This window comes from Hesperophylax consimilis, chromosome 21, assembly GCF_061612785.1.
Source record: "Hesperophylax consimilis isolate HC1 chromosome 21, BYU_Hcon_1.0, whole genome shotgun sequence".
NCBI lineage: Eukaryota > Metazoa > Arthropoda > Insecta > Trichoptera > Limnephilidae > Hesperophylax > Hesperophylax consimilis.
In genome coordinates this window covers 410,952-430,188 of record NC_142856.1, presented here as the reverse complement: position 1 = coordinate 430,188, position 19,237 = coordinate 410,952, and the positions used below count along the sequence as shown (strand labels likewise).

General features: G+C 34.1%; 1 protein-coding gene across 1 annotated transcript in view; it reads right to left on the bottom strand.

Moving 5' to 3' along the window:
* Positions 1 to 748, bottom strand: part of LOC149413458 (serine protease Hayan-like) — a 75,897-nt gene extending 75,149 nt beyond the window's left edge. Inside the window, exon 1 of the mRNA XM_089644560.1 lies at positions 575 to 748. Within this exon, the coding sequence (XP_089500686.1) occupies positions 575 to 644 (70 nt within the window). The 5' untranslated portion in view covers positions 645 to 748. The remainder of the gene's footprint in view (positions 1 to 574) is intronic.
* Positions 749 to 19,237: the final 18,489 nt, after the last annotated feature.

The following is a 19,237-nucleotide window of genomic DNA, read 5'->3' as shown; positions in this document are numbered from 1 at the left end:
TAGGAAAAGGTGTTTCACAGAAATTTAGCTGTATCAAAATCATCAAATGGCCATTAGCAGCATTTTGTTTTATTTATTTATTCATACTGTATTTTTACAGACGACCACACTTCCAATTGTAAAAATCCAGTTGTAAAAACTCAGTATTAGCACAAGTACAAAAATTTCAAAAATCTACTCAGACCTATGTCTATTATACATTAATTTTCAAATATCTAAATTAAAATACAAAACACAAAATAGTACAAAACAAAGTAAAAGTCCCCGCTATCCGCCGATTCCAGGTGCGTTTCAGTTTTCTATCAACCTGTAAATAGGCTGTCAAGTAGAAACGACATGATAATTGTCCTCTTCTGATGATCACAATTTGTTTTATTATAGAATCGGCATTTAACTGGAACCTTTCAAATGTCGAAAAACAAAATATCGCTGAATGACCATCGTTGATTTTTATCATTCGTGAAATTCTGCGAACTACTGTGCCTACGTCTTTTAACTTCATATAACGAAATACTGCTACAATAATAAATGTTTGTTAATTTATTAATTCACCACAAAATAATAACGTACTTACCCTCACGAAGATGTCCTCCTCCATGGGTTATCACGGAAATTAACAACACAATAAGTTGAGTAGAAAACATTTAGATTTATTTTTATTTACGTGTCAAGACGTCATGCAATCTAACATTATATCTGAACACTTGAACAAGCGGACCAAAACAGGGACATGTTTGCAGCTTTACTCGAGTTTTGTCAGCGTTGTTTCATTTAGCGATAGTGAAGTGTGCGCCGGGCGGGTCGGGCGGGCCGGGCGGTCGCAGGAAGGGGGAGGCTAGGTGCGAAGCGGATGGTAACTCGGAGATGGCGTCACGATGTAACTCTGTGAAGACCAACCAACTTCGAAACCATTTCTAATGAATCCCGGCATCCGGATTAGACTTCTGCGGTTTAAATACTGATTTTTCAAGAAAAACTTCATTAAATCTCGAAAAACCATCTTCATTTTCTACTGAAGATACCCCTTTTATAACATTTGATGTATAGTAGATAAAATGTAGCATTGTTTATTCAATAAAGTAATGTTACATCAATTACAAGAAAATATATTACAATATAATAATAATTTTACACTAGCTTTTTGACTGTTGCAGGCAACTAATTGGTAAAAAATACTTGATTGTTTAATCTAATTGTTTTTTTTTTTAGTTTTAAAGTGTTAAAAAAAGAAATGTATGATTTGGTGTTGAATGTGGATGAGGCGAGGAGTGTGTGCATACAAATATATTAAAACACGTTTGTTTGCATGTGGATGAAGCTGACTGTGTGTCAAAACTTTGCTTTTTGCCCGAAATTATTGGGTAAAAATGTGGTGTGTTATGTATTGTTTGAATGCGGATAAAGCAAGAGGTGTGTGCCTACTTTTATATTTATGATTTAATGTTTGAATGTGGATGAAGCATGAAGTGAATACTTGTAAATTAGCTGTTTTCTTCGTTGCAGGCAACTAATTGGTAAAAGTGCTAAGCGATTTGATGTTTTAATTTAGATGAAGCAAGGAGTGTTGGACTACAAAATTTAAAAGATAAATTAATATTTGGCGAAAAAAAGGAGCTAAGGAGCTTACTGATCATTTTTTCACCGAGCCGTTCGGGTCGTGTAGGTTGGGACGCGTAGTTTGATACCCATATCGTATGTACCGTTCCAACTTTTGTCACCGACACTCTTGAAAAGTCCCAGGGAGTTTACCGTTTTATTCAGTACACTTTGTGTTGATCCAAAGCTTTCGGTTTTATTTTGGAAACAACACTGCTTAATAAACAAACAACTGTAAAAAAATAATTAAAAAGGTGAATTAAAAAAAAATTGAATTAAATAATTCGTTTTTATAAAATTCTGTGCGCCTGGTAGATTACAGCGTCCTAGATGTAATTTTTCGCAGAAATGGCTTTAAAAACATCATCATAATTTATTTATTTATTTATTTATACTGGGTTTTACAGATGATCACACTTACGTGAGAACAATCCACTTATAAAAACTCAGTTATTGTACAATTACAAAAATCTACAATTAAATAAAGATACAATAAATTAAATACAGATACATACAATTAAATACAGATACATGCAATTAGAAAACAAAAACAAAAAAAAATAAAATACACAATCATATACAAGCTCGCTCAAGTAACACATTACATTATACATTATTACAAGTGGTAAGAGGCATAAGAAATACGAGAGGTATGCATAGAGAGAAAATTGACACAATGAATTAGCTAATATTTTTTAATAGCGCCAGAACTTTTTTTCTGAATCCGTACAAATTATCGACGAAAATATCTATTTCAGCACACTCTATCTTGTTATATAGTCGACACATCTGGGTCAGAGGGCTAAAGTAGGCGATATTATTTATAAATGTATTCAGGTGAAAAATATTATGGCGCCTTAAACAATGCGAATTGGGGACATTTATTTTAATATTGCTAAAACATAATGTAGTATCAAGTTGACCGTGAATAATTTTATGTAAACATATGAGATCAGTCAATTGCCTTCTAGTTTTAAGTGTATCAATCTTGAAGTAATCACGACGTACGTCATATGATCTTAGATGGTCATGTAATCCACATTTGAAGGATAACATTCTTAGCATTTTTTTTTGAATGGATTCTACAATATTTTCATATTTGCAGTAATGTGGATTCCAAATAGAGCTTCCATATTCAAGTTTACTTCTAATTAAGGCATTGTAAAGAGTTAGAATTGATTGAGGATCTTGGAAAGGTTTACATATTCTATGAATAAATCCCATCATTTTTAATGATTTGCACTTAATGTCGTTAATGTGTACATCAAAAATGGAAGAAAAAAATTGTCATTTCAAACATAATTTAATTTCATAAAAAAAATACCGAAAAATATATTTAAAACGCAATTAGATACCATCTCTTTACAAAATAAAGGGATTATACTATATATGAATGAATCCCGGGGCGACGTTACCCACGCCCGCAAAAAATGATAATAATAATCAAACCTAATTATATGTAAGAAATGTAAGAAAGGTTTAAGGTGGTACGCCTGCTTTTTGAATGTGTAAGAGCGAGATGACAGATCGACGTATAAAAGATGATGGATGCTTCTGCTCGCTCTCTTTTCCCAACCGACAGCTAAGAAGATAGTAGTAGACAATCCGTTCTAAAGTGTTAATAAACATTCTATCCGCACACGCGTATAATTATTGAGATCCTCACAGTACCACCAAGTCTGTATATAACAGTATTTTGTTCAAAAGCATTATCGATTTTAAATAGATGAAGTACCTACACAGATTTTATCGTCTCTTTAATTTTACGGTTTTCACATCACTACTATCGCCTTCTGATAGGCCAGAAGCGAGATTGATGTTTGAAATTCATGTTCCGATTATTTGGAACCGGCTTCTTTGCTGTCACTGGAACCGTCCATATTTAATTCTTTGAGGAACTGGTTATTTTAGTAAAAAATTTCAATTGAGGACGCTTAAAACAGTAGAAAAAAGCTTCGTGAAATAATTTATTTAAATATCCTAATTATAATAATAATAATAAATAATAATACTTGGATGACTTGAATAGCGCCATTTTTGTGCAAAAACACCTCAAGGGCGCTATAAATGAATATTTTGAGAAAAAAAGGTGCAAAATAGGTAACTGATCATTTTTTTACCGATCCATTCGGGTTGTGTAGGTTGAGACGCTTAGTTTTGATACACATATCGTATGTAAAGATTTTGTCACCGACACTCTTGAAAAGATAAATTTAAAAAATGTATGTTTAAAAAAAATCAATTAAATAATTCGTTTTAATAGTAACATTACTTTCCCAAATTTCTGTGCTCCTGGTAGATTATAACACCCTTGAGGTAATTTTTTGCGGAAATGGCTTTTTAAAAAGTATCATTAAGGAGGAAAAAAATTCAAACCAAATTTATTTTCATTAAAAAAATTGCAGAAAAAATATATACAAAACGCAATTAGGTACCTGCACGTTAAAAAAACAAACTACATATGAATGGCTCCCGGGGCGATGGTACCCATGCGCGCCTCCAAAATTTAATGATTTTTATAAACACGCGAAATACAAAAAAAAAATACTTAAAAAAACATTATTTTACAAAGAAAATCGCTTCAACCTACTAATACCGCTTCAAACTTTTGCCCTCATGGTATAATTTATAAATTTGCGTGACGCTATTATTAATATTTGGTTAATTTATTTAGCGCCGTTTTCGTAAGAAATCAAAAAAAATCATGATTTTTCTAAAAATAGAACTTTATGGAGATTTTGTGACTGAATTCGAAATGGACTACAAATTTCATCACAATTCCAAAAATTTCAGCTCGTTTGGACACATAGAGACTGGAAAAACTGCTTCAAAGGTTCGAACGCAATTCTGAAATTAGCGTTAGTATAAATCATGACTTTTCTAAAACAAGAACTTTATGGAGATTTTTTGACTGAATTCGATTATGACAACGACTCTCACTACTATTCCATAATTTCAGCCCGTTTGGTCCCATAGAGCCTGAAAAAACTGCTTCGAAATTCCGAACCCAAGTTTGAAATTAGCGAACATAAAAATCATGATATTTCTAAAAATACAACTTTATGGAGATTTTGTGACTGAATTCGATATAGACAACGACTCTCATCACAATTCCAAAATTTCAGCCCGTTTAGTCTCATAGAGCCTGAAAAAACTGCGTCCAAATTCCGAACCCAAGTCTGTAATTAGCGTCCATAAAAATCATGATTTTTCTAAAAATACAACTTAATGGAGATTTTGTCACTGAATTCGATATGGACTACCAATTTCATCACCATTCCATGATTTCAGCCCGTTTGGTCCTTATAAATTAGCTAGCCGGAAAAAACTGTCTAAATCAGTCTAAACATCTCCATAAAGTTCTTGTTTTAGAAAAATCATGATTTTTATGGACGCTTATTTCAGACTTGGGTTCGAACTTTCGAAGCAGTTTTTTCAGTCTCTATGGGACCAAACGGGATGAAATTTTTAAATAGTGATAAGATTCTGTTCCAAATCGAATTCAGTCAAAAATCTCAATAAAGTTGTATTTTTAGAAAAATCATGATTTTTAGGACGCTATTTTTAGACTTGGGTTCGAACTTTGGAAGCAGTTTTTTCAGGCTAGCTAATTTATAAGGACCAAACGGGCTGAAATCTTGGAATAGTGATGAAATTGGTAGTCCATATCGAATTCAGTCGCAAAATCTCCATAGAGTTGTATTTTGAGAAATATCATGATTTCTATGTACGCTTATTTCAGAGTTGGGTTCGACATTTGGAAGAAGTTTTTTTAGGCTCTATGGGGACCAAACGGGCTGAAATTTTGGAATAGGGATAAGAGTCGTTGTCCAAATCGAATCCAGTCAAAAAATCTCCATAACGTTGTAGTTTTAGAAATATCATGATTTTTACTTACGCTTATTTCAGAATTGGGTTCGACATTTGGAAGCAGCTTTTCAGGCTCTATGGGACCAAAACGGGCAAACTCATCGAACCCAAGTCTAAAAATAGCGTCCTAAAAATCAGGATTTTTCTAAAAATACAACTTTATTGAGATTTTTGAATTCGATTTGGAACAGAATCTTATCACTATTTCAAAATTTCATCCCGTTTGGTCCCATAGAGACTGAAAAAACTGCTTCGAAAGTTCGAACCCAAGTCTGAAATAAGCGTCCATAAAAATAATGATTTTTCTAAAAATACAAGTTTATGGAGATTTTTTGACTGAAATCACTTAAGACAACGACTCTCATCACTATTCCATGATTTCAGCCCGTTTGGTCCTTATAAATTAGCTAGCCTGAAAAAACTGCTTCCAAATTCCGAACCCAAGTCTGAAATTAGGGTCCATAAAAATCATGATATTTCTAAAAATACAACTCTATGGAGATTTTGTGACTGAATTCGATATGGAAAACGACTCTCATCACAATTCCATAATTTCAGCCCTTTTGGTCTCATGGAGCTTGAAAAAACTGCGTCCAAATTCCGAAACCAAATCTGTAATTAGCGTCCATAAAAATCATGATTTTTCTAAAAATACAACTCTATGGAGATTTTGTGACTGCATTCGATATGAACTACCAATTTCATCACTATTCCATGATTTCAGCCCGTTTGGTCCTTATAAATTAGCTAGCCTGAAAAAACTGCTTCCAAATTCCAAACCCAAGTCTGAAATAAGCGTACATAGAAATCATGATATTTCTAAAAATACAACTCTATGGAGATTTTGTGACTGAATTCGATATGGACTACCAATTTCATCACTATTCCAAGATTTCAGCCCGTTTGGTCCTTATAAATTAGCTAGCCTGAAAAAACTGCTTCCAAAGGTCGAACCCAAGTCTAAAAATAGCGTCCTAAAAATCATGATTTTTCTAAAAATACAACTTTATTGAGATTTTTGACTGAATTCGATTTGGAACAGAATCTTATCACTATTTCAAAATTTCATCCCGTTTGGTCCCATAGAGACTGAAAAAACTGCTTCGAAAGTTCGAACCCAAGTCTCAAATAAGCGTCCATAAAAATAATGATTTTTCTAAAAATACAAGTTTATGGAGATTTTTTGACTGAAATCACTTAAGACAACGACTCTCATCACTATTCCATGATTTCAGCCCGTTTGGTCCTTATAAATTAGCTAGCCTGAAAAAACTGCTACCAAATTCCGAACCCAAGTCTGAAATTAGCGTCCATAAGAATCATGATTTTTCTAAAAATACAACTTTATGGAGATTTTGTCACTGAATTCGATATGGACTACCAATTTCATCACTATTCCAAGATTTCAGCCCGTTTGGTCCTTATAAATTAGCTAGCCTGAAAAAACTGCTTCCAAAGTTCGAACCCAAGTCTAAAAATAGCGTCCTAAAAATCATGATTTTTCTAAAACTACAACTTTATTGAGATTTTTGAATTCGATTTGGAACAGAATCTTATCACTATTTAAAAATTTAATCCCGTTTGATCCCATAGAGACTGAAAAAACTGCTTCGAAAGTGCGAACCCAAGTCTGAAATAAGCGTCCATAAAAATAATGATTTTTCTAAAAATACAAGTTTATGGAGATTTTTTGACTGAAATCACTTAAGACAACGACTCTCATCACTATTCCATGATTTCAGCCCGTTTGGTCCTTATAAATTAGCTAGCCTGAAAAAACTGCTTCCAAATTCCGAACCCAAGTCTGAAATTAGCGTCCATAAAAATCATGATTTTTCTAAAAATACAACTCTATGGAGATTTTGTGACTGAATTCGATATGGAAAACGACTCTCATCACAATTCCATAATTTTAGCCCTTTTGGTCTCATGGAGCCTGAAAAAACTGCGTCCAAATTCCGAACCCAAATCTGTAATTAGCGTCCATAAAAATCATGATTTTTCTAAAAATACAACTTTATGGAGATTTTGTCACTGAATTCGATATGGACTAACAATTTCATCACCATTCCATGATTTCAGCCCGTTTGGTCCTTATAAATTACCGAGCCTGAAAAAACTGCTTCCTAATTCCGAACCCAAGTCTGAAATTAGCGTCCATAAAAATAATGATTTTTCTAAAACAAGAACTATATGGAGATGCTTAGACTGATTTCGATTTGAACAACGACTCTCCTCACTATTCCATAATTTCAGCCCGTTTGGACCCATAGAGCCTGAAAAAACTGCTACGAAATTCCGAACCCCTGTCTGAAATTAGCGTCCATAAAAATCATGATTTTTCTGAAAATACAACTTTATGGAGATTTCATGTCTGAATTCGATATGGACTAAAAATTTCATCGCAATTCAAAAATTTCAGCCCGTTTGGTCCCATAGAGCCTGAAAAAACTGCTTCCTAATTCCGAACCCAAGTCTGAAATTAGCGTCAGTAAAAATCATAATTTTTCTAAAACAAGAACTTTATGGAAATTTTTAGACTGATTTCGATTTGTACAACGATTCTCATCACTTTTCCATAATTTCAGCCCGTTTGGTCCCATAAAGCCTGAGAAAACTGCTTCGAAATTCCGAACCCAAGTCTGAAATTAGCGTCCATAAAAATCATGATTTTTCTAAAAATATAACTTTATGGAGATTTTGTGACTGAATTCGATATGGACTGCAAATTTCAAAGCAATTCCAAAATTTCAGCCCGTTTGGTCCCATAGAGACTGAAAACACTGCTTCAAAAGTTCGAACCCAAGTCTGAAATTAGCGTCAGTAAAAATCATGATTTATCGAAAACTAAAACTTTATGGAGATTTTTTGACTGAATTCGATATGGACTACCAATTTTGTCACTATTCCAAGATTTCAGCCGGTTTGGTCCTTATAAATTAGCTAGCCTGAAAAAACTGCTTCCAAAGTTCGAACCCAAGTCTAAAAATAGCGTCCTAAAAATCATGATTTTTCTAAAAATACAACTTTATTGAGATTTTTGACTGAATTCGATTTGGAACAGAATCTTATCACTATTTCAAAATTTCATCCCGTTTGGTCCCATAGAGACTGAAAAAACTGCTTCGAAAGTTCGAACCCAAGTCTGAAATAAGCGTCCATAAAAATAATGATTTTTCTAAAAATACAAGATTATGGAGATTTTTTGACTGAAATCACTTAAGACAACGACTCTCATCACTATTCCATGATTTAAACCCGTTTGGTCCTTATAAATTAGCTAGCCTGAAAAAACTGCTTCCAAATTCCGAACCCAAGTCTGAAATTAGCGTCAATAAAAATCATGATATTTCTAAAACTACAAGGTTATGGAGATTTTTTGACTGGATTCGATTTGGACAACGACTCATATCACAATTCCAAAATTTCAGCCCGTTTGGTCCCCATAGAGCCTGAAAAAACTGCTTCTAAATGTCGAACCCAAGTCTGAAATAAGCGTACATCGAAAACATGATTTTTCTAAAACTACAAGGTTATGGAGATTTTTTGACTGAATTCAATTTGGACAACGACTCTTATCATTATTCCATAATTTCAGCCCGTTTCGTCACATAGAGCCTGAAAAAACTGATTCCAAAATTCGAACCCAACTTTGAAATTAGCGTACATAAAAATCATGATATTTCTAAAAATACAACTCTATGGAGATTTTGTGACTGAATTCGTAATGGAAAACGACTTTCATCACAATTCCATAATTTTCAGCCCTTTTGGTCTCATAGAGCCTGAAAAAACTGGGTCCAAATTCCGAACCCAAGTCTGAAAATAGCGTCGATAAAAAATCATGATTTTTCAAAAAATACAACTTTATGGAGATTTCGTCACTGGATTCGATATGGACTACCAATTTCATCACCATTCCATTATTTCAGCCCATTTGGTCGTTATAAATTAGCGAGCCTGAAAAAACTGCTTCCAAATTCCGAACCCAAGTCTGAAATTAGCGTCCATAAAAATCATGATTTTTCTAAAAATATAACTTTATGGAGATTTTGTGACTGATTTCGATATGGACTACAAATTACATGGCAATTCCAAAATTTCAGCCCGTTTGGTCCCATAGAACCTGAAAAAAATGCTTCCAAAGTTCGAACCCAAGTCTGAAATTAGCGTCAGTACAAATCATGATTTTTCTAAAACAAGAACTTTATGGAGATGTTTAGACTGATTTCAATTTGTACAACGACTCTCATCACTTTTCCATAATTTCAGCCCGTTTGGACCCATAGAGCCTGAAAAAACTGCTACGAAATTCCGAACCCAAGTCTGAAATTATCGTCCATAAAAATCATGATTTTTCAAAAACTAGAACTTTATGGAGATTTTTTGACTGAATTCGATTTGGACCACGACTCTCATCACTATTCCATAATTTCAGCCCGTTTTGTCCCATAGAGCCTGAAAAAACTGGGTCCAAATTCCGAACCCAAGTCTGAAAATAGCGTCGATAAAAAATCATGATTTTTCTAAAAATACATTTAAATGGAGATTTTGCGACTAGATTCGATATGGACAACATATTATATATACATATAATTCCAAAATTTCAGCCCGTTTGGTCCCAAGGAGCCTGAAAGAACTGCTGCCAAAGTTCGAACCAAGGTCTGAAATTAGCGTCCTAAAAATCATGATTTTTCTAAAAATACAACTTTATTGAGATTTTTGACTGAATTCGATTTGAAACAGAATCTTATCACTATTTCAAAATTTCAGCCCGTTTGGTCCCATAGAGCCTTCAAAAACTGCTTCCAAATGTTGAACCCAAGTCTGAAATAAGCGTCAATAAAAATCATGATATTTCTAAAACTACAACGTTATGGAGATTTTTTGACTGGATTCGATTTGGACAACGACTCTCATCACTATTCCATAATTTCAGCCCGTTTGGTCCCATAGAGCCTGAAAAAACTGGGTCCAAATTCCGAACCCAAGTCTGAAAATAGCGTCGATAAAAAATCATGATTTTTCTAAAAATACATTTTAATGGAGATTTTGCGACTAGATTCGATATGGACAACATATTATATATACATATAATTCCAAAATTTCAGCCCGTTTGGTCCCAAGGAGCCTGAAAGAACTGCTGCCAAAGTTCGAACCAAGGTCTGAAATTAGCGTCCTAAAAATCATGATTTTTCTAAAAATACAGATTTATTGAGATTTTTGACTGAATTCGATTTGAAACAGAATCTTATCACTATTTCAAAATTTCAGCCCGTTTGGTCCCATAGAGCCTTCAAAAACTGCTTCCAAATGTTGAACCCAAGTCTGAAATAAGCGTCAATAAAAATCATGATATTTCTAAAACTACGACGTTATGGAGATTTTTTGACTGGATTCGATTTGGACAACGACTCTTATCACAATTCCAAAATTTCAGCCCGTTTGGTCCCCACAGAGCCTGAAAAAACTGCTTCCAAATGTCGAACCCAAGTCTGAAATAAGCGTACATAGAAAACATGATTTTTCTAAAAATACAACTTTATGGAGATTTTTTGACTGAATTCAATTTGGACAACGACTCTCATCACTATTCCATAATTTCAGCCCGTTTGGTCCCATAGAGCCTGAAAAAACTTCTTCGAAATTCCGAACCCAAGTCTGAAATTAGCGTCCATAAAAATCGTGATTTTTCTAAAAATATAACTTTATGGAGATTTTGTGGCTGAATTCGATATGGACTACAAATAACATGGATATTCCAAAATTTCAGCCCGTTTGGTCCCATAGAGCCTGAAAAAACTGCTTCCAAAGTTCGAACCCAAGTCTGAAATTAGCGTCAGTACAAATCATGATTTTTCTAAAACAAGAACTTTATGGAGATGTTTAGACTGATTTCAATTTGTACAACGACTCTCATCACTTTTCCATAATTTCAGCCCGTTTGGTCCAATAGAGCCTGAAAAAACTGCTTCGAAATTCAGAACCCAAGTCTGAAATTAGCGTCCATAAAAATCATGATTTTTCTACAAATACAACTTTATGGAGATTTTTTGACTGAAATCGATTTGGACAACGACTCTCATCACTATTCCATAATTTCAGCCCGTTTGGACCCATAGAGCCTGAAAAAACTGCTACGAAATTCCGAACCCAAGTCTGAAATAAGCGTCATTAAAAATCATGATATTTCTAAAACTACAACGTTATGGAGATTTTTTGACTGGATTCGATTTGGACAACGACTCTTATCACAATTCCAAAATTTCAGCCCGTTTGGTCCCCACAGAGCCTGAAAAAACTGCTTCCAAATGTCGAACCCAAGTCTGAAATAAGCGTACATAGAAAAAATGATTTTTCTAAAAATACAACTTTATGGAGATTTTTTGACTGAATTCAATTTGGACAACGACTCTTATCATTATTCCATAATTCCAGCCCATTTGGTCACATAGAGCCTGAAAAAACTGATTCCAAATTTCGAACCCAACTTTGAAATTAGCGTACATAAAAATCATGATATTTCTTAAAATACAACTCTATGGAGATTTTGTGACTGAATTCGATATGGACCACCAATTTCATCACTATTCCATGATTTCAGCCCGTTTGGTTCTTATAAATTAGCTAGCCTGAAAAAACAGCTTCCAAAGTTCGAACCCAAGTCTAAAAATAGCGTCCTAAAAATCATGATTTTTCTAAACATACAACTTTATTGAGATTTTTGACTGAATTCGATTTGGAACAGAATCTTATCACTTTTTAAAAATTTCATCCCGTTTGGTCCCATAGAGACTGAAAAAACTGCTTCGAAAATTCGAACCCAAGTCTGAAATAAGCGTCCATAAAAATAATGATTTTTCTAAAAATACAAGTTTATGGAGATTTTTTGACTGAAATCACTTAAGACAACGACTCTCATCACTATTCCATGATTTCAGCCCGTTTGGTCCTTATAAATTAGCTAGCCTGAAAAAACTGCTTCCAAATGTCGAACCCAAGTCTGAAATAAGCGTCAGTAAAAATCATGATATTTCTAAAACTACAACGTTATGGAGATTTTTTGACTGGATTCGATTTGGACAACCACTCTTATGACAATTCCAAAATTTCAGCCCGTTTGGTCCCCATAGAGCCTGAAAAAACTGCTTCCAAATGTCGAACCCATGTCTGAAATAAGCGTACATAGAAAACATGATTTTTCTAAAAATACAACTTAATGGAGATTTTTTGACTGAATTCAATTTGGACCACGACTCTTATCATTATTCCATAATTTCAGCCCGTTTGGTCACATAGAGCCTGAAAAAACTGATTCCAAAATTCGAACCCAACTTTGAAATTAGCGTACATAAAAATCATGATATTTCTAAAAATACAACTCTATGGAGATTTTGTGACTGAATTCGATATGGAAAACGACTCTCATCACAATTCCATAATTTCAGCCCTTTTGGTCTCATGGAGCCTGAAAAAACTGCGTCCAAATTCCGAACCCAAATCTGTAATTAGCGTCCTTAAAATCATGATTTTTCTAAAAATACAACTTTATTGAGGTTTTTGACTGAATTCGATTTGAAACAGAACTTTATCACTATTTCAAAATTTCAGCCCAGTTGGTCCCATAGAGCCTGAAAAAACTGCTTCCAAATGTCGAACCCAAGTCTGAAATAAGCGTCAATAAAAATCATGATATTTCTAAAACTACAAGGTTATGGAGATTTTTTGACTGGATTCGATTTGGACAACGACTCATATCACAATTCCAAAATTTCAGCCCGTTTGGTCCCCATAGGACCTGAAAAAACTGCTTCTAAATGTCGAACCCAAGTCTGAAATAAGCGTACATAGAAAACATGATTTTTCTAAAACTACAAGGTTATGGAGATTTTTTGACTGAATTCAATTTGGACAACGACTCTTATCATTATTCCATAATTTCAGCCCGTTTGGACCCATAGAGCCTGAAAAAACTGCTACGAAATTCCGAACCCAAGTCTGAAATAAGCGTCAATAAAAATCATGATATTTCTAAAACTACAACGTTATGGAGATTTTTTGACTGGATTCGATTTGGACAACCACTCTTATGACAATTCCAAAATTTCAGCCCGTTTGGTCCCCATAGAGCCTGAAAAAAACTGCTTCCAAATGTCGAACCAATGTCTGAAATAAGCGTACATAGAAAACATGATTTTTCTAAAAATACAACTTAATGGAGATTTTTTGACTGAATTCAATTTGGACCACGACTCTTATCATTATTCCATAATTTCAGCCCGTTTGGTCACATAGAGCCTGAAAAAACTGATTCCAAAATTCGAACCCAACTTTGAAATTAGCGTACATAAAAATCATGATATTTCTAAAAATACAACTCTATGGAGATTTTGTGACTGAATTCGATATGGAAAACGACTTTCATCACAATTCCATAATTTTCAGCCCTTTTGGTCTCATAGAGCCTGAAAAAACTGGGTCCAAATTCCGAACCCAAGTCTGAAAATAGCGTCGATAAAAAATCATGATTTTTCAAAAAATACAACTTTCTGGAGATTTCGTCACTGGATTCGATATGGACTACCAATTTCATCACCATTCCATTATTTCAGCCCGTTTGGTCGTTATAAATTAGCGAGCCTGAAAAAACTGCTTCCAAATTCCGAACCCAAGTCTGAAATTAGCGTCCATAAAAATCATGATTTTTTTTAAAATATAACTTTATGGAGATTTTGTGACTGAATTCGATATGGACTACAAATTACATGGCAATTCCAAAATTTCAGCCCGTTTGGTCCCATAGAGCCAGAAAAAACTGCTTCCAAAGTTCGAACCCAAGTCTGAAATTAGTGTCAGTACAAATCATGACTTTTCTCAAACAAGAAATTTATGGAGATGTTAAGACTGATTTCGATTTGTACAACGACTCTCATCACTATTCCATAATTTCAGCCCGTTTGGTCCGATAGATCCTGAAAAAACTGCTTCGAATTTCCGAACCCAAGGCTGAAATTAGCGTCGAAAAAAATCATGATTTTTCTAAAAATAAATTTTTATGGAGATTTCGCGACATGATTCGATATGGACTACATATTATATATACATATTATTCCAAAATTTCAGCCCGTTTGGTCCCATAGAGCCTGAAAAAACTGCTTCCAAAGTTCGAACCCCTTGGTTTCTGAAATTAGCGTCCTAAAAATCTAGTTTTTTTTTAAAAATACAACTTTATTGAGATTTTTGACTGAATTCGATTTGAAACAGAATCTTATCACTATTTCAAAATTTCAGCCCGTTTGGTCCCATAGAGCCTGAAAAAACTGCTTCCAAATGTCGAACCCAAGTCTGAAATAAGCGTCAGTAAAAATCATGATATTTCTAAAACTACAACGTTATGGAGATTTTTTGACTGGATTCGATTTGGACAACCACTCTTATGACAATTCCAAAATTTCAGCCCGTTTGGTCCCCATAGAGCCTGAAAAAACTGCTTCCAAATGTCGAACCCATGTCTGAAATAAGCGTACATAGAAAACATGATTTTTCTAAAAATACAACTTAATGGAGATTTTTTGACTGAATTCAATTTGGACCACGACTCTTATCATTATTCAATAATTTCAGCCCGTTTGGTCACATCGAGCCTGAAAAAACTGATTCCAAAATTCGAACCCAACTTTGAAATTAGCGTACATAAAAATCATGATATTTCTAAAAATACAACTCTATGGAGATTTTCTGACTGAATTCGATATGGAAAACGACTTTCATCACAATTCCATAATTTTCAGCCCTTTTGGTCTCATAGAGCCTGAAAAAACTGGGTCCAAATTCCGAACCCAAGTCTGAAAATAGCGTCGATAAAAAATCATGATTTTTCAAAAAATACAACTTTATGGAGATTTCGTCACTGGATTCGATATGGACTACCAATTTCATCACCATTCCATTATTTCAGCCCGTTTGGTCGTTATAAATTAGCGAGCCTGAAAAAACTGCTTCCAAATTCCGAACCCAAGTCTGAAATTAGCGTCCATAAAAATCATGATTTTTCTAAAAATATAACTTTATGGAGATTTTGTGACTGAATTCGATATGGACTACAAATTACATGGCAATTCCAAAATTTCAGCCCGTTTGGTCCCATAGAGCCTGAAAAAACTGCTTCCAAAGTTCGAACCCAAGTCTGAAATTAGCGTCAGTACAAATCATGATTTTCCTAAAACAAGAACTTTATGGAGATGTTTAGACTGATTTCAATTTGTACAACGACTCTCATCACTTTTCCATAATTTCAGCCCGTTTGGTCCAATAGAGCCTGAAAAAACTGCTTCTAAATTCAGAACCCAAGTCTGAAATTAGCGTCCATAAATATCATGATTTTTCTAAAAATACAACTTTATGGAGATTTTGTGACTGAATTCGATATGGACTACCAATTTCATCACCATTCCATGATTTCAGCCCGTTTGATCCTTATTAATTAGCTATCCTGAAAAAACTGCTTACAAATTCCGAACCCAAGTCTGAAATTAGCGTCCGTAAAAATCATGATTTTTCTAAAAATATAACTTAATGGAGATTTTGTGACTGAATTCGATATGGACTACAAATTTCATCGCACTTCCAAAATTTCAGCCCGTTTGGTCCCATAGAGACTGAAAACACCGCTTCAAAAGTTCGAACCCAAGTCTGAAATTAGCATCAGTAAAAATCATGATTTATCGAAAACTACAACTTTATGGAGATTTTTTGACTGAAATCGATTTGGACAACGACTCTCATCACTATTCCATAATTTCAGCCCGTTTGGACCCATAGAGCCTGAAAAAACTGCTACGAAATTCCGAACCCAAGTCTGAAATTATCGTCCATAAAAATCATGATTTTTCTAAAAATACAACTTTATTGAGATTTTTGACTGAATTCGATTTGAAACAGAATCTTATCACTATTTCAAAATTTCAGCCCGTTTGGTCATGATTTTTGATCATGATTTTTCTAAAAATATAACTTTATGGAGATTTTGTGACTGAATTCGATATGGACTACAAATAACATGGATATTCCAAAATTTCAGCCCGTTTGGTCCCATAGAGCCTGAAAAAACTGCTTCCAAAGTTCGAACCCAAGTCTGAAATTAGCGTCAGTACAGATCATGATTTTTCTAAAACAAGAACTTTATGGAGATGTTTAGACTGATTTCAATTTGTACAACGACTCTCATCACTTTTCCACAATTTCAGCCCGTTTGGACCCATAGAGCCTGAAAAAACTGCTACGAAATTCCGAACCCAAGTCTGAAATAAGCGTCAATAAAAATCATGATATTTCTAAAACTACAACGTTATAGAGATTTTTTGACTGGATTCGATTTGGACAACGACTCTTATCACAATTCCAAAATTTCAGCCCGTTTGGTCCCCACAGAGCCTGAAAAAACCGCTTCCAAATGTCGAACCCAAGTCTGAAATAAGCGTACATAGAAAACATGATTTTTCAAAAAATACAACTTTATGGAGATTTTTTGACTGAATTCAATGTGGACAACGACTCTTATCATTATTCCATAATTCCAGCCCATTTGGTCACATAGAGCCTGAAAAAACTGATTCCAAATTTCGAACCCAAATTTGAAATTAGCGTACATAAAAATCATGATATTTCTTAAAATACAACTCTATGGAGATTTTGTGACTGAATTCGATATGGACTACCAATTTCATCACTATTCCATGATTTCAGCCCGTTTGGTTCTTATAAATTAGCTAGCCTGAAAAACTGCTTCCAAAGTTCGAACCCAAGTCTAAAAATAGCGTCCAAAATCATGATTTTTCTAAACATACAACTTTATTGAGATTTTTGACTGAATTCGATTTGGAACAGAATCTTATCACTATTTAAAAATTTCATCCCGTTTGGTCCCATAGAGACTGAAAAAACTGCTTCGAAAATTCGAACCCAAGTCTGAAATAAGCGTCCATAAAAATCATGATTTTTCTAAAAATACAAGTTTATGGAGATTTTTTGACAGAAATCACTTAAGACAACGACTCTCATCACTATTCCATGATTTCAGCCCGGTTGATCCCTATAAATTAGCTAGCCTGAAAAAACTGCTTCCAAATTCCGAACCCAAGTCTGAAATTAGCGTCCATAAAAATCATGATATTTCTAAAAATACAACTCTATGGAGATTTTGTGACTCAATTCGATATGGAAAACGACTCTCATCACAATTCCATAATTTCAGCCCTTTTGGTCTCATGGAGCCTGAAAATACTGCGTCCAAATTCCGAACCCAAATCTGTAATCAGCGTCCATAAAAATCATGATTTTTCAAAAAATACAACTTTATGGAGATTTCGTCACTGAATTCGATATGGACTACCAATTTCATAACCATTCCATGATTTCAGCCCATTTGTTCCTTATAAATTAGCGAGCCTGAAAAAACTACTTCCAAATTCCGAACCCAAGTCTGAAATTAGCGTCCATAAAAATCATGATTTTTCTAAAAATATAACTTTATGGAGACTGAATTCGATATGGACTACAAATTACATGGCAATTCCAAAATTTCAGCCCGTTTGGTCCCATACAGCCTGAAAAAACTGCTTCCAAAGTTCGAACCCAAGTCTGAAATTAACGTCAGTAAAAATCATGATTTATCGAAAACTAGAACTTTAAGGAGATTTTTTGACTGAAATCGATTTGGACAACGACTCTCATCACTATTCCATAATTTCAGCCCGTTTGGTCCCATAGAGCCTGAAAAAACTGCTTCGAAATTCCGAACCCAAGTCTGAAATTAGCGTCCATAAAAATCATAATTTTTCTAAAAATACAACTTTATGGAGATTTTGTGACTGAATTCGATATGGACTCCCAATTTCATCACCATTCCATGATTTCAGCCCGTTTGGTCCTTATAAATTAGCTAGCCTGAAAAAACTGCTTACAAATTCCAAACCCAAGTCTGAAATCAGCGTACATAAAAATCATGATATTTCTAAAAATACAACTCTATTGTGATTTTGTGACTGAATACGATATGGACTACCAATTTCATCACTATTCCATGTTTTCAGCCCGTTTCGTCCTTTTAAATTAGCTAGCCTGATAAAACTGCTTCCAAACTTCGAACCTAAGTCTAAAAATAGCGTCCTAAAAATCATGATTTTTCTAAAAATACAACTTTATTGAGATTTTTGACCGAGTTCGATTAGGAACAGAATCTTATCACTATTTCAAAATTTTATCCCGTTTGGTCCCATAGAGACCGAAAAAACTGCTTCGAAAGTTCGAACCCAAGTCTGAAATAAGCGTCCATAAAAATCATGATTTTTCTAAAAATACAAGTTTATGGAGATTTTTTGACAGAAATCACTTAAGAAAACGACTCTCATCACTATTTCATGATTTCAGCCCGTTTGGTCCTTATAAATTAGCTAGCCTGAGAAAACTGCTTCCAAATTCCGAACCCAAGTCTGAAATTAGCGTCCATAAAAATCATGATATTTCTAAAAAGATTTCTAAAGGAGATTTTTTGACTGAATTCGATATGGAAAACGACTCTCATCACAATTCCATAATTTCAGCCCTTTGGTCTCATGGAGCCTGAAAAAACTGCGTCCAAATTCCGAACCCAAATCTGTAATTAGCGTCCATAAAAATCATGATTTTTCAAAAAATACAACTCTATGGAGATTTTGTGACTCAATTCGATATGGAAAACGACTCTCATCACAATTCCATAATTTCAGCTCTT